This window comes from Phyllobates terribilis, unplaced genomic scaffold (genome assembly GCF_046119375.1).
Source record: "Phyllobates terribilis strain yellow unplaced genomic scaffold, ASM4611937v1 Scaffold_3__8_contigs__length_932513732, whole genome shotgun sequence".
Classification (NCBI taxonomy): domain Eukaryota; kingdom Metazoa; phylum Chordata; class Amphibia; order Anura; family Dendrobatidae; genus Phyllobates; species Phyllobates terribilis.
In genome coordinates, this window is record NW_027362763.1 from 658193007 (window position 1) to 658219169 (window position 26163).

Genomic DNA, 26163 nt, shown 5'->3' on the forward strand with positions numbered 1-26163 from the left:
TGATCACCTATGTAAGGGTCACCCGGCTGTCCCACATACAGACATCGGTAAAAGGGCTGAATCTGTAACCGTTTACCATATGACTACATCTGTTAGTGGGTTTCTTTACGTTGTAGTATACCGGACCACTAAGAAGACGCGGTCGTACGCCGGTCCGGCTCTGCTGTGCAGCAATTTAAGGTTTAGTGCAATAAACAGCCCTCGTCGTTCCGTCCATCGACCTCCAATCTGTGTCCAAGGTCGGCCTGCGCCTCTGCAGTGTGTATCCAGGATGGCGGTCACGATGGTAGCGCGCGCGAACACACACGCATCGGCAGGCAGCGCGCGAACACACACATGCACCGGCAGGCAGCAGCGCACACACACGCCGGCAGGCAGCAGCGCACACACACGCCGGCAGGCAGCAGAACACACACACGCCGGCAGGCAGCAGCGCACACACACACGCCGGCAGGCAGCAGCGCACACACACACGCCGGCAGGCAGCAGCGCACACACACACGCCGGCAGGCAGCAGCGCACACACACACGCCGGCAGGCAGCAGCGCACACACACACGCCGGCAGGCAGCAGCGCACACACACACGCCGGCAGGCAGCAGCGCACACACACGCCGGCAGGCAGCAGCGCACACACACGCCGGCAGGCAGCAGCGCACACACACGCCGGCAGAGCGCCAGTCGCGGCCCTGCACCTTCCCGTCTCCAGCAGGTTTAGCTCCTTTCCGCCGCTTGCATTAAGTGCAGGCTTCTGCTCCGGCCCGTTAGCCGCTATTTTTATCTCTGTCCTCGCGGTGGGTGGTTTGTGTTCGGAGGCTTCTGTACACGGCGGTGCATGCGACGCACGTCAGGCTGGTAAAACAATCTGTGCAATAACTGGCGAGCGAGAGGAGTCGCTGCGGAGAGTCTGACGACTTATGTGACACCGGGGGGAAAAAAAAAATAAATAAAAAATCAATAAAGAGGAAAATCCAACTTCACGAGGCCAGAAGCTAATACAGATCTCAATTAGCGGCGGTCCGCGGTGGCGGCAGCACTGAAATCTGGTCAATTAGGGGCTGACGTTCCTATGGACACAGTGCGATGGGGGAACGCGCGCTAATAAGGGGCTTGATGAAGATTGAACAGCAATTTTCTCTCCCGGGAGCCAAACAGATTCATCGGAGGTCGGCGGTGTCCTCGAGAATACAGAGGAGGGTGAGAACGAGGTTACAAACGTGACACCGCCATAAGTCCGGCCACCGTGGGCTCAGGGGGGCTTGGCTGCGACCGATGCCGCCATATATCCGGCCACCGTGGGCTCAGGGGGCTTGGCTGCGACCGCTCAGACCGGCCCCCGAGAGCAGCGAGTTGGCGCTGGATGCCCGCAGCATTATCGAGACCGTCTGATCACTCGATGAGCCCTCCTCGCTACTCTCCTCCTTGTGGCTGATGGTCGGCGCCGGACACTCGAAATGTACGCAGTGGAAAACCTGGAAACAGAAGCAAAAGAAAGGGGTTAAAGGGGCCGGAAGGAGTCTGATCCCGTTAAAGACAAGAGCCAACCAACAAAACTACCATTAGAAAGACCCCAGAGACTGGGGGAGGAGTGATAGATCGCGGACCCCTGCCTCCGCAACGCAAATTATGGCCGTTCTGACCGCGCCACTGCGTGATCGCACCCACCGTTATTTTCATCTTCGCCATCCGCTGCGTCACCCGTCGGAAATAACAGTCTTGTGTGAACGAGACCATGCAACATTCCTAAACTCCAGGACTGCTCCTTACACAGGCATGTCAAGGATTAACGGGTTTTATCCCATCCCCCCTTTTGATACGAGCAAGGCTGCTATAATGAAAAGCGAACGTCAGGGGCAGACGGACACGGTCCCACCACCCCCAAAGACAGCATAAGCCATGAAATGCTACAAGTAGGAGACGATGTGACGGATCCTGCAGTGGACGCTCGGCCGCGGATCGCACGGGTAATAACGGTCTGAAAATGTGTTTTGTCTGCGGCTTTAATAAAAGCAGAACCGTAAGGAAAACCAGGAAAATGAAACATTAATGAGCGTCTGATACATTCACGTTACCGTGCCTTTAAATACGGCACCGCCGTCTGGAGCGCGGACTGGTAATTACTCGGCGTCGCACATCTGGATATTATCATACAGATTGCAGTCATTATGGCGACCAATCTCCCGACCGCTCAGAGAATAATCACACGGCTGGTGGTGAAAGAGACCCGTCGTTCCTCCGGTATCAGGAACGTGAGACACCTGTAACCAGTGGTGACCGCCGGGTACGTGCCCCTATCATCAGTGCTGCATCACAGGAACGTGAGACACCTGTAACCAGTGGTGACCGCCAGGGTACGTGCCCCTATTATCAGTGCTGCATCACAGGAACGTAAGGCACCTGTAACCAGTGGTGACCGCCAGGGTACGTGCCCCTATCATCAGTGCTGCATCACAGGAACGTGAGACACCTGTAACCAGTGGTGACCGCAGCGCGGGTGACCGTACACAGATGACACGCAGCACGGCTGCCACAGATAAGACCACGGCGCGTCCTGCACACCACCGGCAGTCTGAGGAGCATTTGTGCCTTTCTCCTGTTCTACTCCAGTCACATCTAGAGCTGCAGAACAATTCCAGTGTACACCTGCTGGTGCAGCGTCTGTGCTCTGCATACTGGGAGTTGTAGTGTTCAGGCCTGCGACCATATACACGAGTCACACACAGTATCTACAACTCCCCTAATGCAATGCAACAAGAATACAGGAGCTTAGATATTGCAATGCAAAAAGCATTGTGCACGCAGCTCTGGATGTGACTGGAGCACCAGAAAAGCTATGAGTGCAACTCTGGAGGTGGCTGGAGCACCAAACAAGCTATGAGTGCAGCTCTGGATGTGACTAGAGCAGCAGAAAAGCTATGAGTGCAGCTCTGGATGTGACTAGAGCAGCGGAAAAGCTATGAGTGCAGCTCTGGATGTGACTAGAGCAGCAGACAAGCTATGAGTGTAGCTCTGGATGTGACTAGAGCAGCAGACAAGCTATGAGTGCAGCTCTGGATGTGACTAGAGCAGGAGAAAAGCTATGAGTGCAGCTCTGGATGTGACTAGAGCAGCGGAAAAGCTATGAGTGCAACTCTGGATGTGACTGGAGCACCAGACAAGCTATGAGTGTAGCTCTGGATGTGACTAGAGCAGCAGACAAGCTATGAGTGCAGCTCTGGATGTGCCTAGAGCAGCAGAAAAGCTATGAGTGCAGCTCTGGATGTGACTAGAGCAGCAGACAAGCTATGAGTGCAGCTCTGGAGGTGGCAGGAGCGACAGACAAGCTATGAGAGCAGCTCTGGAGGTGGCTGGAGCAGCAGACAAGCTATGAGTGCAGCTCTGGATGTGACTAGAGCAGGAGAAAAGCTATGAGTGCAGCTCTGGATGTGACTAGAGCAGCGGAAAAGCTATGAGTGCAACTCTGGATGTGACTGGAGCACCAGACAAGCTATGAGTGTAGCTCTGGATGTGACTAGAGCAGCAGACAAGCTATGAGTGCAGCTCTGGATGTGCCTAGAGCAGCAGAAAAGCTATGAGTGCAGCTCTGGATGTGACTAGAGCAGCAGACAAGCTATGAGTGCAGCTCTGGAGGTGGCAGGAGCGATAGACAAGCTATGAGAGCAGCTCTGGAGGTGGCTGGAGCACCAGCCATGATATGAGTGCAGCTCTGGAGGTGGCAGGAGCACCAGACAAGATATGAGTGCAGCTCTGGAGGTGGCTGGAGCACCAGACAAGATATGAGTGCAGCTCTGGAGGTGGCTGGAGCACCAGACAAGATATGAGTGCAGCTCTGGAGGTGGCTGGAGCACCAGATAAGATATGAGTGCAGCTCTGGAGGTGACTGTAGAAGCAGATGAGCTATGAGTACAGCTCTGAGTCTAACTATATACAATAGCTCTTATTCTCCCCATGAGGGGCTACGATGGGGTCTGAAGGTCTCACCTCGTTTGCAGTGTTGTGGGTCCCTACGATCCTGATGAAACATGTCGGCTGTCTGTCAAATGTGATGTTCTGCCACGACCTGAAAGACAAAGCAGCAAATTAGGAGATAATGCTGCTCTACAGTTTATACAGTGCGGCTACATCCAATGTGGAGATCATACATTATTTCACAAGAATTTAAGTTATCTCCTTCGGAGCAGCGCTCACAATTCTGCTTCCTCTGTCAATGCTGACCTCTGCTGGATGGGTGCTTGACGGCACAACAGCATCAGTATGAAGAATAACTTCCACCCACAGTGCAATTAATCACAGGCCAAACCAGATAAGTGATCGCAGATCATTAAAGATTTCTGCAGCGTTAGATGTAACTGGAGGATGAGACAAATCATCCAGCTTTATACACAAACTTAAACTATGGGACTGTACAACAAACCCTGAAAGGCAAAGAAAGTAAGAAAGTTCCCATCCACTGACAGCAAGCACAGATCTGCAATAACTTCAGCAACAAGTGAAAGTGGTGGATGAGGCGAAAGTTATTACAGAAAGAATATTGGGATCCACAAAACCCCGAGATCGACACCAATAAGAAACTCACAGGACAAGTGAGATCACCGCAGTCTCCTCAGTCCTCCCCCGACAATGTAATACCGCCAGACTGTGACCGGCAAAGAATACGGAGGAGTGAGGAGCATCTGATGGCACAAATAACTGAGGAAGAGTCTCCTCACTAATAGTCGTCACAATGTATCAAAAGGAAGAAGAGAAACAAACGAGACAGAAATGTCACAGATGAACAGTGTCACCATCCTGTACCCCAAGTGTCAGTATTATAGTAGTTACTAGATGGTGGCCCGATTCTAACGCATCGGGTATTCTAGAATAGGTATGCGGCCGACCGGGCGCAATCAGCAGAGCGGCGTTTAAATTTTGCGCCAAAATCGCTGATTGGTCGAGGCCGGCAACCGCGACCAATTAGCAAAGCCGTGTTTAAATTTGGCGCCTAAATCGCAGATTGGTCACGGCCGGCGGTCGCGACTAATCAGCAGAGCGGGGTTTAAATTTGGCGTCAATAATGCTGATTGGTCACGTTCGCTGGCCGCGACCAATCAACAGAGCGGTGTTTAAATTTGGCGCCAATTTCTCTGCTTGGTCGCGGCCGGCCACTGCGACCAATCAGCGAAGCGGTGTTTAAATTTGGCGCCAATATGGCAGATTGGTAACGGCCGGTGGTTGCGACTAATTAGCAGAGTGAGATTTAAATTTGGCGCCAATGCTGCTTGTTGGTCGCGGCCGGCGACCGCGACGAATCAGCAGAGCGGGGTTTACATTTGGCGCCAAAATTGCTGATTGGCGCGTCCGCCAGGTGCGAACAATTAGCAGAGCGGGGTTTCAATACTGCTGATTTGTCGCGGCCGGCGACCGCGACCAATCAGCAGAGCGTTGTTTAAATTTGACACAAAAAACGCATATTGGTCGCGGCCGGTGGTTGCGACCAATCAGCAGAGTGAGGTTTAAATTTGGCGCCAATACTGCTGATTGGTCACGGCCGACAACCGCGACCAATCAGCAGAGCGGTGTTGAAATTTTGCGCCAATACTGCTGATTGATCTCGGCCAGCAACCGCGATCAGTCAGCAGAGCGGTGTTTAAATTTGGCGGCAAAATCGCTGATTGGTCGCAGCCGGCGGCCTCAACCAATCAGCAGAGCGTTATTTAAATTTGACGCCAATCTCGCTGATTGGTTGAGGCCGCCAGCCGCGACCAATCAGCAGAGCGTTATTTAAATTTGACGCCAATCTCGCTGATTGGTCGAGGCCGCCAGCCGCGAACAATCAGCAGAGCGTTATTTAAATTTAGCGCCAATCTCGCTGATTGGACACGTCTGGCGTCCTCGACCAATGAGCAGAGCGTTGGTTAAATTTGGCGCCAAGCTCGCTGATTGGTCGCGGCTGGCGTCCGCGACCAATTAGCACAGCAGTGTTTAAATGTGGCGGCAAGATCGGTGATTGGTCGCGGCCGCTATTTAAATGTGGCGCCCAAATCGGTGATTGGTCGCAGCCGTTGCCCGCGACCAATCAGCAGAGCGGTGTTTAACTTTAGCGCCAAGATCACTGATTGGTCGCGTGCGGAGAACGCGACCAATCAGCGAATCGTATTGGTGAGGAGCGGGGAGCGGAATCGTATTAGTGAGGACCGGGGAGCGCCGCTGCCTGTGCGGGTACTTCCGCTGCGAGAAGCCGGGACCTGAGCGACTGCTCGCAGCAGAAGTATCCCGACCCGCAGCGCCGCTCCCCGGTCCTCCCTTCCCACCCTAGCCGCTGATGTCCCCACAGTATCCGCATGGTGTTACAAAGGGCCGGACATTTGTGTCAAAAATCGCTGATTGGTCGCTGGCGCTGCGGGCGACCAATTACCGATTTGGGCGCCAAATTTAAATATCGGCCGCGACCAATCACCGATCTTGGCTCCACATTTAAACACCGCTGTGCTGATTGGTCGCCGACGCAGGCCGCGACCAATCACCGATTTTGGCGCCACATTTAAATAGCGTCCGCGACCAATCCGCACAGCGGTGTTTAAATGTGGAGCCAAGATCGGTGATTGGTCGCGGCCGATATTTGAATGTGGCGCCCAAATCGGTGATTGGTCGCGGGCAGCGTCCACGACCAATCAGCACCGTAGTGTTTAACTTTTGCAGCAAGATCCGTGATTGGTCGTGGGCCAAGATTGCGACCAATCACCGATTTGTGCGGCACTTTTAAATAGAATCCGCGACCAATTGGGTGTCAGCGGCGCTGCCTGTGCGGATACTTCCGCTGCAAGAACCAGGGACATGAGCGGGCGCTCGCAGCAGAAGTATCCCGACCCGCAGCGCCGCTCCCCAGTCCTCCCTTCACACCCTAGCCGCTGATGTCCCCACAGTATCCGCATGGTGTTACAAAGATCCGGACATTTGTGTTAAAAATCGCTGATTGGTCGCTGGCGCTGCCCGCGACCAATCACCGATTTGGGCGCCAAATTTAAATATCGGCCGCGACCAATTACAGATTGGGGCGCCAAATTTAAATATCGGCCGCGACCAATCACCGATCTTGGCTTCACATTTAAACACCGCTGTGGTGATTGGTCGCAGCCGATATTTAAATTTGGCGCCCAAATCGGTGATTGGTCGCGGGCAGCGTCGGCGACCAATCAGCACAGCGGTGTTTAAGTTTTGCGCTAAGATCAGTGATTGGTCGCGGTCTTCGGACCCGACCAATCATTGAATCGTCTTGGTGAGGACCGGGGAGCGGCGCTGCCTGTGCGGCTACTTAAGCTGCGAGAACCCGGGACATGAGCGGGCTCTCGCAGGAGAAGTATCCCGACCTGCAGCGCCGCTCCCCGGTCCTCCCTTCCGCATGGAGGTCAGCGGCGCCGGCGGTCCTTCCGCTGATACCTGCCGGGAGATGAGCGCCTCGCGCCGCTCATCTCCCGGCTGCATCTCCGTCCCGCAGCTGGGTCCGGCGGTCGGGTTCCTTCTGCTGTTGCCGGCCGGGAGATGAGCGCCTCGCGCAGGTCATCTCCCGGCTGCATCGCCGCTGAGCTACGTCCCGCAGATGAGCCGATAACGGCCGCCATCTTTTTTTAGAAATCCCCCGGCGCTGATTGGCCGCTGCCGGACCAATGAGCGATGCAGGATTTCCTGGACAGACAGACAGACGGTATAAGACGATTATATATATAGATATTCTTGTACATAGGAGCAGTATTATAGTAGTTATATTCTTGTACATAGGGAGCAGTATTATAGTAGTTATATTCTTGTACATAGAGGGCAGTATTATAGTAGTTATATTCTTGTACATAGGGGCAGTATTATAGTAGTTATATTCTTGTACATAGGAGCAGTATTATATTAGTTATTCTTTTACATAGGGGGCAGTATTATAGTAGTTATATTCATGTACATAGGAGCAGTATTATAGTAGTTATATTCTTGTACATAAGAGCAGTATTATAGTAGTTATATTCTTGTACATAAGAGCAGTATTATAGTAGTTATATTCTTGTACATAGGAGCAGTATTATAGTAGTTATATTCTTGTACATAGGAGCAGTATTATAGTAGTTATATTCTTGTACATAGGGGCCGTATTATAGTAGTTATATTCTTGTACATAGGGGGCAGTATTATAGTAGTTATATTCTTGTACATAGGAGGCAGTATTACAGTAGTTATATTCTTGTACATAGGGGGCAGCATTATAGTAGTTATATTCTTGTACATAGGAGGCAGTATTATAGTAGTTATATTCTTGTACATAGGGGGCAGCATTATAGTAGTTATATTCTTGTACATAGGGGGCAGCATTATAGTAGTTATATTCTTGTACATAGGGGCAGTATTATAGTAGTTATATTCTTGTACATAGGGGCATTATTATAGTAGTTATATTCTTGTACATAGGAGGCAGTATTATAGTAGTTATATTCTTCTACATAGGAGCAGTATTATAGTAGTTATATTCTTGTACATAGGAGCAGTATTATAGTAGTTATATTCTTGTACATAGGGGGCAGTATTATAGTAGTTATATTCTTGTACATAGGGGGCAGTATTATAGTAGTTATATTCTTCTACATAGGAGCAGTATTATAGTAGTTATATTCTTGTACATAGGAGGCAGTATTATAGTAGTTATATTCTTCTACATAGGAGCAGTATTATAGTAGTTATATTCTTGTACATAGGAGCAGTATTATAGTAGTTATATTCTTGTACATAGGGGGCAGCATTATAGTAGTTATATTCTTGTACATAGGGGCAGTATTATAGTAGTTATATTCTTGTACATAGGGGCATTATTATAGTAGTTATATTCTTGTACATAGGAGGCAGTATTATAGTAGTTATATTCTTCTACATAGGAGCAGTATTATAGTAGTTATATTCTTGTACATAGGAGCAGTATTATAGTAGTTATATTCTTGTACATAGGGGGCAGTATTATAGTAGTTATATTCTTCTACATAGGGGCAGTATTATAGTAGTTATATTCTTGTACATAGGGGCATTATTATAGTAGTTATATTCTTGTACATAGGAGGCAGTATTATAGTAGTTATATTCTTCTACATAGGAGCAGTATTATAGTAGTTATATTCTTGTACATAGGAGCAGTATTATAGTAGTTATATTCTTGTACATAGGGGCAGTATTATAGTAGTTATATTCTTGTACATAGGGGCATTATTATAGTAGTTATATTCTTGTACATAGGGGGCAGTATTATAGTAGTTATATTCTTCTACATAGGAGCAGTATTATAGTAGTTATATTCTTGTACATAGGAGCAGTATTATAGTAGTTATATTCTTGTACATAGGGGGCAGTATTATAGTAGTTATATTCTTGTACATAGGGGACAGTATTATAGTAGTTATATTCTTGTACATAGGAGGCAGTATTATAGTAGTTATATTCTTGTACATAGGGGGCAGCATTATAGTAGTTATATTCTTGTACATAGGGGGCAGCATTATAGTAGTTATATTCTTGTACATAGGGGCAGTATTATAGTAGTTATATTCTTGTACATAGGGGCATTATTATAGTAGTTATATTCTTGTACATAGGAGGCAGTATTATAGTAGTTATATTCTTGTACATAGGGGGCAGCATTATAGTAGTTATATTCTTGTACATAGGGGGCAGCATTATAGTAGTTATATTCTTGTACATAGGGGCAGTATTATAGTAGTTATATTCTTGTACATAGGGGCAGTATTATAGTAGTTATATTCTTGTACATAGGGGGCAATAATATAGTAGGTCTGAATACGCCGGTAGTATAATATATGTTGTAATTGAGAATCAGCAGAAGATGAGTGTTTATAATTCAAGGTTCCCCTTTAAGACGCAGATACAAGTCTCAGGTAAACCAATTCCCTGGAGGAAAAATATTCCATTAAATGTGATAATTCTTCTCCAATACAACAGAAACCAACTGCCAAGTGCCGACTTTGTAACAGCGACCAAAGAAAGTGCGTCCTCATTACCGCATAATACCGGGGAGCGGAGAGGATTCTAAGACTCTGTCAGAATATTTCAGCAGCACTCGAGGATATTTGTGATAGGAGAGAGAACAATGGTAATGGAGATTGACTATGAGAAGCCGGCGGCGGTGGGTGAGAGGGGCGCGCTGTGCAATAGACGCTCGCTGCTCTTCTATTCCATCCAGTAAAAAGATTCGCAGACAATGAGCCGCGAACAGACACCAATATGCAAACAATCTCAGATCCAATATACAGCGGAGAACACAGGCTCAATATCCGGCGCGCCATTGTACTGTCACCCATGACACATTCACAGTTCTTAGCTGACACTCACAAAGACGAAAGAACACAAAACACTGTCATGAAAGAGAAGCAACGCACAATGGGCCCCGCTCCCCCAACAATAAAGGGACACACTGTGCCAGCACGAAAGCCACAGTATCCACTGCATTATGTACCCGCTTATTACTAAATGTACTGAGCACAGGAGTAATCCAGAGAAAAGCCAGAGCGAGCCGGAAAAAGAATAGAGAACGAATACAAGGGGATATCCATTCATAAATAAGACAAATCCGGCGGATCAAAAATACACTGCCCCCTACTATAATACTGCCCCTATGAACAAGAATATTACTACTATAATACTGCCCCCTATGTACAAGAATATAACTACTATAATACTGCCCCTATGTACAAGAATATAACTACTATAATACGGCCCCTATGTACAAGAATATATCTACTGTAATACTGCCCATATATACAAGAATATAACTACTATAATACTGCCCCTATGTACAAGAATACAACTACTATAATACTGCCCCTATGTACAAGAATACAACTACTATAATACTGCCCCTATGTACAAGAATATAACTACTATAATACTGTACCTATGTACAAGAATATAACTACTATAATACTGCCCCTATGTACAAGAATATAACTACTATAATACTGCTCCTATGTACAAGAATATAACTACTATAATACTGCCCCTATATACAAGAATATAACTACTATAATACTGCCCCTATGTACAAGAATACAACTACTATAATACTGCCCCTATGTACAAGAATACAACTACTATAATACTGCCCCTATGTACAAGAATATATCTACTATAATACTGCCCCCTATGTACAAGAATATAACTACTATAATACTGCCCCTATGTACAAGAATATAACTACTATATTACTGCTCCTATGTACAAGAATATAACTACTATAATACTGCCCCTATGTACAAGAATATAACTACTATAATACTGCCCCTATGTACAAGAATATAACTACTATAATACTGCACCTATGTACAAGAATATAACTACTATAATACTGCCCCTATGTACAAGAATATAACTACTATTATACTGCCCCTATGTACAAGAATATAACTACTATAATACTGCTCCTATGTACAAGAATATAACTACTATAATACTGCCCCTATGTACAAGAATATAACTACTATAATACTGCCCCTATGTACAAGAATATATCTACTATAATACTGCCCCTATGTACAAGAATATAACTACTATAATACTGCCCCTATGTACAAGAATATAACTAATATAATACTGCCCCCTATGTACAAGAATATATCTACTATAATACTGCTCCTATGTACAAGAATATAACTACTATAATACTGCCCCCTATGTACAAGAATATAACTACTATAATACTGCCCCCTATGTACAAGAATATAACTACTATAATACTGCCCCTATGTACAAGAATATAACTACTATAATACTGCCCCCTATGTACAAGAATATAACTACTATAATACTGCCCCTATGTACAAGAATATAACTACTATAATACGGCCCCTATGTACAAGAATATATCTACTGTAATACTGCCCCTATATACAAGAATATAACTACTATAATACTGCCCCTATGTACAAGAATACAACTACTATAATACTGCCCCTATGTACAAGAATATAACTACTATAATACTGCTCCCTATATACAAGAATATAACTACTATAATACTGCTCCTATGTACAAGAATATATCTACTGTAATACTGCCCCTATATACAAGAATATAACTACTATAACACTGCCCCTATGAACAAGAATATAACTACTATAATACTGCCCCCTATGTACAAGAATATAACTACTATAATACTGCTCCTATGTACAAGAATATAACTACTATAATACTGCTCATATGTACAAGAATATAACTACTATAATACTGCTCCTGTGTACAAGAATATAACTACTATAATACTGCTCCTATGTACAAGAATATAACTACTATAATACTGCTCATATGTACAAGAATATAACTACTATAATACTGCCCCCTATGTACAAGAATATAACTACTATAATACTGCCCCTATGTACAAGAATATAACTACTATAATACTGCCCCTATGTACAAGAATATATCTACTGTAATACTGCCCCTATATACAAGAATATAACTACTATAATACTGCCCCTATGTACAAGACTATAACTACTATAATACTGCCCCCTATGTACAAGAATATAACTACTATAATACTGATCCTGTGTACAAGAATATAACTACTATAATACTGCCACCTATGTACAAGAATATAACTACTATAATACTGCTCCTATGTACAAGAATATAACTGCTATAATACTGCCCCCTATGTACAAGCATATAACTACTATAATACTGTTCCTATGTATCAGAATATAACTACTATAATACTGCCCCTATGTACAAGAATATAACTACTATAATACTGCCCCTATGTACAAGAATATAACTACTATAATACTGCCCCCTATGTACAAGAATATAACTGCTATAATACTGCCCCTATGTACAAGAATATAACTGCTATAATACTGCTCCTATGTATCAGAATATAACTACTATAATACTTCCCCCTATGTACAAGAATATAACTACTATAATACTGCTCCTATGTACAAGAATATATCTACTATAATACTGCTCCAATGTACAAAAATATATCTACTATAATACTGCCCCTATGAACAAGAATATAACTACTATAATACTGCCCCCTATGTACAAGAATATAACTACTATAATACTGCTCCTATGTATCAGAATATAACTACTATAATACTGCCCCTATGTACAAGACTATAACTACTATAATACTGCCCCTATGTACAATATAACTACTATAATACTGCTGCTATGTACAAGAATATAACTACTATAATACTGCCCCTATGTACAAGAATATAACTACTATAATACTGCTCCCTATGTACAAGAATATAACTACTATAATACTGCCCCTATGTACAAGAATATAACTACTATAATACTGCCCCCTATGTACAAGAATATAACTACTATAATACTGCCCCTATGTACAAGAATAGAACTGCTATAATACTGCTCCTAAGTATCAGAATATAACTACTATAATACTGCCCCCTATGTACAAGAATATAACTACTATAATACTGCCCCTATGTACAAGACTATAACTACTATAATACTGCCCCTATGTACAAGAATATAACTACTATAATACTGCTCCTATGTACAAGAATATAACTACTATAATACTGCCCCTATGTACAAGAATATAACTACTATAATACTGCCCCTATGTACAAGAATATATCTACTATAATACTGCCCCTATGTACAAGAATATAACTACTATAATACTGCCCCTATGTACAAGAATATAACTACTATAATACTGCCCCCTATGTACAAGAATATAACTACTATAATACTGCCCCTATGTACAAGAATAGAACTGCTATAATACTGCTCCTATGTATCAGAATATAACTACTATAATACTGCCCCCTATGTACAAGAATATAACTACTATAATACTGCCCCTATGTACAAGACTATAACTACTATAATACTGCCCCTATGTACAAGAATATAACTACTATAATACTGCTCCTATGTACAAGAATATAACTACTATAATACTGCCCCTATGTACAAGAATATAACTACTATAATACTGCCCCTATGTACAAGAATATATCTACTATAATACTGCCCCTATGTACAAGAATATAACTACTATAATACTGCCCCCTATGTACAAGAATATATCTACTATAATACTGCTCCCTATGTACAAGAATATAACTACTATAATACTGCCCCTATGTACAAGAATATAACTACTATATTACTGCTCCTATGTACAAGAATATAACTACTATAATACTGCCCCCTATGTACAAGAATATAACTACTATAATACTGCCCCTATGTACAAGAATATAACTACTATAATACTGCCCCCTATGTACAAGAATATAACTACTATTATACTGCCCCTATGTACAAGAATATAACTACTATAATACTGCTCCTATGTACAAGAATATAACTACTATAATACTGCCCCTATGTACAAGAATATAACTACTATAATACTGCCCCTATGTACAAGAATATATCTACTATAATACTGCCCCTATGTACAAGAATATAACTACTATAATACTGCCCCTATGTACAAGAATATAACTAATATAATACTGCCCCCTATGTACAAGAATATATCTACTATAATACTGCTCCTATGTACAAGAATATAACTACTATAATACTGCCCCTATGTACAAGAATATAACTACTATAATACTGCCCCCTATGTACAAGAATATAACTACTATAATACTGCCCCTATGTACAAGAATATAACTACTATAATACTGCCCCCTATGTACAAGAATATAACTACTATAATACTGCCCCTATGTACAAGAATATAACTACTATAATACGGCCCCTATGTACAAGAATATATCTACTGTAATACTGCCCCTATATACAAGAATATAACTACTATAATACTGCCCCTATGTACAAGAATACAACTACTATAATACTGCCCCTATGTACAAGAATATAACTACTATAATACTGCTCCCTATATACAAGAATATAACTACTATAATACTGCTCCTATGTACAAGAATATATCTACTGTAATACTGCCCCTATATACAAGAATATAACTACTATAATACTGCCACTATGAACAAGAATATAACTACTATAATACTGCCCCTATGTACAAGAATATAACTACTATAATACTGCTCCTATGTACAAGAATATAACTACTATAATACTGCTCATATGTACAAGAATATAACTACTATAATACTGCTCCTGTGTACAAGAATATAACTACTATAATACTGCTCCTATGTACAAGAATATAACTACTATAATACTGCTCATATGTACAAGAATATAACTACTATAATACTGCCCCCTATGTACAAGAATATAACTACTATAATACTGCCCCTATGTACAAGAATATAACTACTATAATACTGCCCCTATGTACAAGAATATATCTACTGTAATACTGCCCCTATATACAAGAATATAACTACTATAATACTGCCCCTATGTACAAGACTATAACTACTATAATACTGCCCCCTATGTACAAGAATATAACTACTATAATACTGCTCCTGTGTACAAGAATATAACTACTATAATACTGCCACCTATGTACAAGAATATAACTACTATAATACTGCTCCTATGTACAAGAATATAACTGCTATAATACTGCCCCCTATGTACAAGAATATAACTACTATAATACTGCTCCCTATGTACAAGAATATAACTACTATAATACTGCCCCTATGTACAAGAATATAACTACTATAATACTGCCCTCTATGTACAAGAATATAACTGCTATAATACTGCCCCTATGTACAAGAATATAACTGCTATAATACTGCTCCTATGTATCAGAATATAACTACTATAATACTGCCCCCTATGTACAAGAATATAACTACTATAATACTGCTCCTATGTACAAGAATATATCTACTATAATACTGCTCCAATGTACAAAAATATATCTACTATAATACTGCCCCTATGAACAAGAATATAACTACTATAATACTGCCCCCTATGTACAAGAATATAACTACTATAATACTGCTCCTATGTATCAGAATATAACTACTATAATACTGCCCCTATGTACAAGACTATAACTACTATAATACTGCCCCTATGTACAATATAACTACTATAATACTGCTGCTATGTACAAGAATATAACTACTATAATACTGCCCCTATGTACAAGAATATAACTACTATAATACTGCTCCCTATGTACAAGAATATAACTACTATAATATTGCCCCTATGTACAAGAATATAACTACTATAATACTGCCCCCTATGTACAAGAATATAACTACTATAATACTGCCCCTATGTACAAGAATAGAACTGCTATAATACTGCTCCTATGTATCAGAATATAACTACTATAATACTGCCCCCTATGTACAAGAATATAACTACTATAATACTGCTCCTATGTACAAGAATATATCTACTATAATACTGCTCCAATGTACAAAAATATATCTACTATAATACTGCCCCTATGTACAAGACTATAACTACTATAATACTGCCCCTATGTACAAGAATATAACTACTATAATACTGCTCCTATGTACAAGAATATAACTACTATAATACTGCCCCTATGTACAAGAATATAACTACTATAATACTGCCCCTATGTACAAGAATATATCTACTATAATACTGCCCCTATGTACAAGAATATAACTACTATAATACTGCCCCCTATGTACAAGAATATATCTACTATAATACTGCCCCCTATGTACAAGAATATAACTACTATAATACTGCCCCTATGTACAAGAATATAACTACTATATTACTGCTCCTATGTACAAGAATATAACTACTATAATACTGCCCCTATGTACAAGAATATAACTACTATAATACTGCCCCTATGTACAAGAATATAACTACTATAATACTGCTCCTATGTACAAGAATATAACTACTATAATACTGCCCCTATGCACAAGAATATAACTACTATTATACTGCCCCTATGTACAAGAATATAACTACTATAATACTGCCCCTATGTACAAGAATATATCTACTATAATACTGCCCCTATGTACAAGAATATAACTACTATAATACTGCCCCTATGTACAAGAATATAACGAATATAATACTGCCCCCTATGTACAAGAATATAACTACTATAATACTGCCCCCTATGTACAAGAATATAACTACTATAATACTGCCCCTATGTACAAGAATATAACTACTATAATACTGCCCCTATGTACAAGAATATAACTACTATAATACTGCTCCTATGTACAAGAATATAACTACTATAATACTGCCCCTATGTACAAGAATATAACTACTATTATACTGCCCCTATGTACAAGAATATAACTACTATAATACTGCCCCTATGTACAAGAATATATCTACTATAATACTGCCCCTATGTAGAAGAATATAACTACTATAATACTGCCCCTATGTACAAGAATATAACTAATATAATACTGCCCCCTATGTACAAGAATATAACTACTATAATACTGCCCCCTATGTACAAGAATATAACTACTATAATACTGCCCCCTATGTACAAGAATATAACTACTATAATATTGCTCCCTATGTAGTGTACAATGTTATATTCTTGTACATAGGAGCAGTATTATAGTAGTAATAATCTTGTATATAAGGGGCAGTATTATAGTAGTTATATTGTTGTACATAGGGGGCAGTATTATAGTAGTTATATTCTTGTACATAGGGGGCAGTATTATAGTAGTTATATTCTTGTACATAGGAGAAGTATTATAGTAGTTATATTCTTGTACATAGGGGCAGCATTATAGTAGTTATATTGTTGTACATAGTAGCAGTATTACAGTAATTATATTCTTGTACATAGGGGGCAGTATTATAGCAGTTATATTCTTGTACATAGGAGCAGTATTATAGTAATTATATTCTTGTACATAGGGAGCAGTATTATAGCAGTTAAATTCTTGTACATAGGAGCAGTATTATAGTAGTTATATTCTTGTACATAGGAGCAGTATTACAGTAGTTATATTCTTGTACATAGGAGCAGTATTATAGTAGATATATTCTTGTACATAGGGGCAGTATTATAGTAGTTATATTCTTGTACATAGGAGCAGCATTATAGTAGTTATATTCTTGTACATAGGGGGTCAGTATTATAGTAGTTATATTCTTGTACATAGGAGCAGTATTATAGTAGTTATATTCTTGTACATAGGAGCAGTATTATAGTAGTTATATTCTTGTACATAGGAGCAGTATTATAGTAGTTATATTCTTGTACATAGGGGCAGTATTATAGCAGTTATATTCTTGTACATAGGGGGCAGTATTATATTAGTTATATTCTTGTACATAGTAGCAGTATTATAGTAGTTATATTCTTGTACATAGGGGGCAGTATTATAGTAGTTATATTCTTGTACATAGGGGGCAGTATTATAGTAGTTATATTCTTGTACATAGGAGCAGTATTATAGTAGTTATATTCTTGTACATAGGGGGCAGTATTATAGTAGTTATATTCTTGTACATAGGGGGCAGTATTATAGTAGTTATATTCTTGTACATAAGGGGCAGTATTATAGTAGTTATAATCTTGTACATAGGGGGCAGTATTATAGTAGTTATATTCTTGTACATAGGAGCAGTATTATAGTAGTTATATTCTTGTACATAGGAGCAGTATTATAGTAGTTATATTCTTGTACATAGGGGGCAGTATTATAGTAGTTATATTCTTGTACATAGTAGCAGTATTATAGTAGTTATATTCTTGTACATAGGGGGCAGTATTATAGTAGTTATATTTTTGTACATAGGAGCAGTATTATAGTAGTTATATTCTTGTACATAGGGGCAGCATTATAGTAGCTATATTCTTGTACATAAGAGCAGCATTATAGTAGTTATATTCTTGTACATAAGAGCAGCATTATGGTAGTTATATTCTTGTACATAGGAGCAGTATTATAGTAGTTATATTCTTGTACATAGGAGCAGTATTATAGTAGTTATATTCTTGTACATAGGAGCAGTATTATAGTAGTTATACTCTTGTACATAGGAGCAGTATTATAGTAGTTATATTCTTGTACATAGGAGCAGTATTATAGTAGTTATATTCTTGCACATAGGGAGCAGTATTATAGCAGTTATATTCTTGTACATAGGAGCAGTATTATAGTAGTTATATTCTTGTGCATAGGGGCAGTATTATAGTTATATTCTTGTACATAGTGAGCAGTATTATAGTAGTTATATTCTTGTACATAGTAGCAGTATTACAGTAGCTATATTCTTGTACATAGGGGGCAGTATTATATTAGTTATATTCTTGTACATAGGGGGCAGTATTATAGTAGTTATATTCTTGTACATAGGGTGCAGTATTATAGTAGTTATATTCTTGTACATAGGGGGCAGTATTATAGTAGTTATATTCTTGTACATAGGAGCAGCATTATAGTAGCTATATTCTTGTACATAAGAGCAGTATTATAGTAGTTATATTCTTGTCCATAGGGGCAGTATTATAGTAGTTATATTCTTGTATATAGGGGACAGTATTATAGTAGTTATATTCTTGTACATAGGGGGCAGTATTATAGTAGTTATATTCTTTTACATAGGGGGCAGTATTATAGTAGTTATACTCTTGTACATAGGGGACAGTATTATAGTAGTTATATTCTTGTACATAGGGGGCCGTATTATCGTAGTCATTCTTGTATATAGGAGCAGTATTATCGTAGTCATATTCTTGTACATAGTGGCAGTATTATAGTAGTTATATTCTTGTACATAGAGGGCAGTATTATAGTAGTTATATTCTTGTACATAGTAGCAGTATTACAGTAGTTATATTCTTGTACATAGGGGGCAGTATTATAGTAGTTATATTCTTGTACATAGTAGCAGTATTACAGTAGTTATATTCTTGTACATAGGGGGCAGTATTATCGTAGTTATATTCTTGTACATAGTAGCAGTATTATAGTAGTTATATTCTTGTACATAGGGGGCAGTATTATAGTAGTTATATTCTTGTACATAGGGGGCAGTATTATAGTAGTTATATTCTTGTACATAGGGGGCAGTATTACAGTAGTTATATTCTTGTACATAGGGGGCAGTATTATAGCAGTTATATTCTTGTACATAGGGGGCAGTATTATAGTAGTTATATTCTTGTACATAGGGGCAGTATTATAGTAGTTATATTCTTGTACATAGGAGCAGTATTATAGTAGTTATATTCTTGTACATAGGGGCAGTATTATAGTAGTTATATTCTTGTACATAGGGGCAGTATTATAGTAGTTATATTTTTGTACATAGGAGCAGTATTATATTAGTTATATTCTTGTACATAGTAGCAGTATTATAGTAGTTATATTCTTGTACATAGGAGCAGTATTATAGCAGTTATATTCTTGTACATAGGGGGCAGTATTACAGTAGTTATATTCTTGTACATAGTAGCAGTATTATAGTAGTTAAATTCTTGTACATAGGGGGCAGTATTATAGTAGTTATATTCTTGTACATAGGGGGCAGTATTATAGTAGTTATATTCTTGCACATAGGGAGCAGTATTATAGCAGTTATATTCTTGTACATAAGAGCAGTATTATAGTAGTTATATTCTTGTGCATAGGGGCAGTATTATAGTTATATTCTTGTACATAGTGAGCAGTATTATAGTAGTTATATTCTTGTACATAGTAGCAGTATTACAGTAGCTATATTCTTGTACATAGGGGGCAGTATTATATTAGTTATATTCTTGTACATAGGGGGCAGTATTATAGTAGTTATATTCTTGTACATAGGGGGCAGTATTATAGTAGTTATATTCTTGTACATAGGGGGCAGTATTATAGTAGTTATATTCTTGTACATAGGAGCAGCATTATAGTAGCTATATTCTTGTACATAAGAGCAGTATTATAGTAGTTATATTCTTGTACATAGGAGCAGTATTATAGTAGTTATATTCTTGTATATAGGGGACAGTATTATAGTAGTTATATTCTTGTACATAGGGGGCAGTATTATAGTAGTTATATTCTTTTACATAGGGGGCAGTATTATAGTAGTTATACTCTTGTACATAGGGGACAGTATTATAGTAGTTATATTCTTGTACATAGGGGGCCGTATTATCGTAGTCATTCTTGTACATAGGAGCAGTATTATCGTAGTCATATTCTTGTACATAGTGGCAGTATTATTGTAGTCATATTCTTGTACATAGGGGGCAGTATTATAGTAGTTATATTCTTGTACATAGGGGGCAGAATTATAGTAGTTATATTCTTGTACATAGGGGGCAGTATTATAGTAGTTATATTCCTGCACATAGGAGCAGTATTATAGTAGTTATATTCTTGCACATAGGAGCAGTATTATAGTAGTTATATTCTTGTACATAGGGGGCAGTATTATAGTAGTTATATTCTTGTACATAGTAGCAGTATTACAGTAGTTATATTCTTGTACATAGGGGGCAGTATTATAGTAGTTATATTCTTGTACATAGGAGCAGTATTATAGTAGTTATATTCTTGTACATAGGGGGCAGTATTATAGTAGTTATATTCTTGTACATAGGAGCAGCATTATAGTAGCTATATTCTTGTACATAAGAGCAGTATTATAGTAGTTATATTCTTGTACATAGGGGCAGTATTATAGTAGTTATATTCTTGTATATAGGGGACAGTATTATAGTAGTTATATTCTTGTACATAGGGGGCAGTATTATAGTAGTTATATTCTTTTACATAGGGGGCAGTATTATAGTAGTTATACTCTTGTACATAGGGGACAGTATTATAGTAGTTATATTCTTGTACATAGGGGGCCGTATTATCGTAGTCATTCTTGTACATAGGAGCAGTATTATCGTAGTCATATTCTTGTACATAGTGGCAGTATTATTGTAGTCATATTCTTGTACATAGGGGGCAGTATTATAGTAGTTATATTCTTGTACATAGGGGGCAGAATTATAGTAGTTATATTCTTGTACATAGAGGGCAGTATTATAGTTATATTCTTGCACATAGGAGCAGTATTATAGTAGTTATATTCTTGCACATAGGAGCAGTATTATAGTAGTTATATTCTTGTACATAGGGGGCAGTATTATAGTAGTTATATTCTTGTACATAGTAGCAGTATTACAGTAGTTATATTCTTGTACATAGGGGGCAGTATTATAGTAGTTATATTCTTGTACATAGGAGCAGTATTATAGTAGTTATATTCTTGTACATAGGGGGCAGTATTACAGTAGTTATATTCTTGTACATAGTAGCAGTATTATAGTAGTTATATTCTTGTACATAGGGGGCAGTATTATAGCAGTTATATTCTTGTACATAGGGGGCAGTATTATAGTAGTTATATTCTTGTACATAGGGGCAGTATTATAGTAGTTATATACTTGTACATAGGAGCAGTATTATAGTAGTTATATTCTTGTACATAGGGGCAGTATTATAGTAGTTATATTTTTGTACATAGGAGCAGTATTATAGTAGTTATATTCTTGTACATAGGGGGCAGTATTACAGTAGTTATATTCTTGTACATAGCAGTATTATAGTAGTTAAATTCTTGTACATAGGGGGCAGTATTATAGTAGTTATATTCTTGTACATAGGGGGCAGTATTATAGTAGTTATATTCTTGCACATAGGGAGCAGTATTATAGCAGTTATATTCTTGTACATAGGAGCAGTATTATAGTAGTTATATTCTTGTGCATAGGGGCAGTATTATAGTTATATTCTTGTACATAGTGAGCAGTATTATAGTAGTTATATTCTTGTACATAGTAGCAGTATTACAGTAGCTATATTCTTGTACATAGGGGGCAGTATTATATTAGTTATATTCTTGTACATAGGGGGCAGTATTATAGTAGTTATATTCTTGTACATAGGGGGCAGTATTATAGTAGTTATATTCTTGTACATAGGGGGCAGTATTATAGTAGTTATATTCTTGTACATAGGAGCAGCATTATAGTAGCTATATTCTTGTACATAAGAGCAGTATTATAGTAGTTATATTCTTGTACATAGGAGCAGTATTATAGTAGTTATATTCTTGTATATAGGGGACAGTATTATAGTAGTTATATTCTTGTACATAGGGGGCAGTATTATAGTAGTTATATTCTTTTACATAGGGGGCAGTATTATAGTAGTTATACTCTTGTACATAGGGGACAGTATTATAGTAGTTATATTCTTGTACATAGGGGGCCGTATTATCGTAGTCATTCTTGTACATAGGAGCAGTATTATCGTAGTCATATTCTTGTACATAGTGGCAGTATTACAGTAGTTATATTCTTGTACATAGGGGGCAGTATTATAGTAGTTATATTCTTGTACATAGGAGCAGTATTATAGTAGTTATATTCTTGTACATAGGGGGCAGTATTATAGTAGTTATATTCTTGTACATAGGGGGCAGTATTATAGTAGTTATATTCTTGTACATAGTAGCAGTATTATAGTAGTTATATTCTTGTACATAGGGGGCAGTATTACAGTAGTTATATTCTTGTACATAGTAGCAGTATTATAGTAGTTATATTCTTGTACATAGGGGGCAGTATTATAGCAGTTATATTCTTGTACATAGGGGGCAGAATTATAGTAGTTATATTCTTGTACATAGGGGCAGTATTATAGTAGTTATATTCTTGTACATAGGAGCAGTATTATAGTAGTTATATTCTTGTACATAGGGGCAGTATTATAGTAGTTATATTTTTGTACATAAGAGCAGTATTATATTAGTTATATTCTTGTACATAGTAGCAGTATTATAGTAGTTATATTCTTGTACATAGGAGCAGTATTATAGTAGTTATATTCTTGTACATAGGGGGCAGTATTATATTAGTTATATTCTTGTACATAGTAGCAGTATTATAGTAGTTATATTCTTGTACGTACATAGGGGGCAGTATTATAGTAGTTATATTCTTGTACATAGGGGGCAGTATTATAGTAGTTATATTCTTGTACATAGGAGCAGTATTATAGTAGGTATATTCTTGTACATAGGAGCAGTATTATAGTAGTTATATTCTTGTACATAGGAGCAGTATTATAGTAGTTATATTCTTGTACATAGGGGGCAGTATTATAGTAGTTATATTTTTGTACATAGTAGCAGTATTATAGTAGTTATATTCTTGTACATAGGAGCAGTATTATAGTAGTTATATTCTTGTACATAGGGGGCAGTATTACAGTAGTTATATTCTTGTACATAGTAGCAGTATTATAGTAGTTATATTCTTGTACATAGGGGGCAGTATTATAGTAGTTATATTCTTGTACATAGGGGGCAGTATTATAGTAGTTATATTCTTGTACATAGGGGGCAGTATTATAGTAGTTATATTCTTGTACATAGGAGCAGCATTATAGTAGCTATATTCTTGTACATAAGAGCAGTATTATAGTAGTTATATTCTTGTACATAGGAGCAGTATTATAGTAGTTATATTCTTGTATATAGGGGACAGTATTATAGTAGTTATATTCTTGTACATAGGGGGCAGTATTATAGTAGTTATATTCTTTTACATAGGGGGCAGTATTATAGTAGTTATACTCTTGTACATAGGGGACAGTATTATAGTAGTTATATTCTTATACATAGGGGGCCGTATTATCGTAGTCATTCTTGTACATAGGAGCAGTATTATCGTAGTCATATTCTTGTACATAGTGGCAGTATTACAGTAGTTATATTCTTGTACATAGGGGGCAGTATTATAGTAGTTATATTCTTGTACATAGGAGCAGTATTATAGTAGTTATATTCTTGTACATAGGGGGCAGTATTATAGTAGTTATATTCTTGTACATAGGGGGCAGTATTATAGTAGTTATATTCTTGTACATAGTAGCAGTATTATAGTAGTTATATTCTTGTACATAGGGGGCAGTATTACAGTAGTTATATTCTTGTACATAGTAGCAGTATTATAGTAGTTATATTCTTGTACATAGGGGGCAGTATTATAGCAGTTATATTCTTGTACATAGGGGGCAGAATTATAGTAGCTATATTCTTGTACATAGGGGCAGTATTATAGTAGTTATATTCTTGTACATAGGAGCAGTATTATAGTAGTTATATTCTTGTACATAGGGGCAGTATTATAGTAGTTATATTTTTGTACATAGGAGCAGTATTATATTAGTTATATTCTTGTACATAGTAGCAGTATTATAGTAGTTATATTCTTGTACATAGGAGCAGTATTATAGTAGTTATATTCTTGTACATAGGGGGCAGTATTATATTAGTTATATTCTTGTACATAGTAGCAGTATTATAGTAGTTATATTCTTGTACGTACATAGGGGGCAGTATTATAGTAGTTATATTCTTGTACATAGGGGGCAGTATTATAGTAGTTATATTCTTGTACATAGGAGCAGTATTATAGTAGGTATATTCTTGTACATAGGAGCAGTATTATAGTAGTTATATTCTTGTACATAGGAGCAGTATTATAGTAGTTATATTCTTGTACATAGGGGGCAGTATTATAGTAGTTATATTTTTGTACATAGTAGCAGTATTATAGTAGTTATATTCTTGTACATAGGAGCAGTATTATAGTAGTTATATTCTTGTACATAGGGGGCAGTATTACAGTAGTTATATTCTTGTACATAGTAGCAGTATTATAGTAGTTATATTCTTGTACATAGGGGGCAGTATTATAGTAGTTATATTCTTGTACATAGGGGCAGCATTATAGTAGCTATATTCTTGTACATAAGAGCAGTATTATAGTAGTTATATTCTTGTACATAAGAGCAGTATTATAGTAGTTATATTCTTGTACATAAGAGCAGCATTATGGTAGTTATATTCTTGTACATAAGAGCAGTATTATAGTAGTTATATTCTTGTACATAGGAGCAGTATTATAGTAGTTATATTCTTGTACATAGGAGCAGTATTATAGTAGTTATATTCTTGTACATAGGAGCAGTATTATAGTAGTTATATTCTTGCACATAGGGAGCAGTATTATAGCAGTTATATTCTTGTACATAGGAGCAGTATTATAGTAGTTATATTCTTGTGCATAGGGGCAGTATTATAGTTATATTCTTGTACATAGTGAGCAGTATTATAGTAGTTATATTCTTGTACA

At 38.4% G+C, this 26163-nt stretch overlaps 1 protein-coding gene across 3 annotated transcripts in view; it reads right to left on the reverse strand.

Moving 5' to 3' along the window:
* Positions 1-432: 432 nt before the first annotated feature.
* BTBD9 (BTB domain containing 9) overlaps positions 433-26163 on the reverse strand; it is a 183544-nt gene continuing 157813 nt past the window's right edge. For all 3 annotated transcript variants that reach the window (XM_073671700.1, XM_073671698.1, XM_073671699.1), the window contains 2 exons: positions 3981-4059; positions 433-1471 (listed from right to left, as the gene is read on the reverse strand). In XM_073671700.1, coding sequence (XP_073527801.1) covers positions 1301-1471; positions 3981-4059 — 250 coding nt within the window. In that variant the 3' untranslated portion in view covers positions 433-1300. The remainder of the gene's footprint in view (positions 1472-3980; positions 4060-26163) is intronic.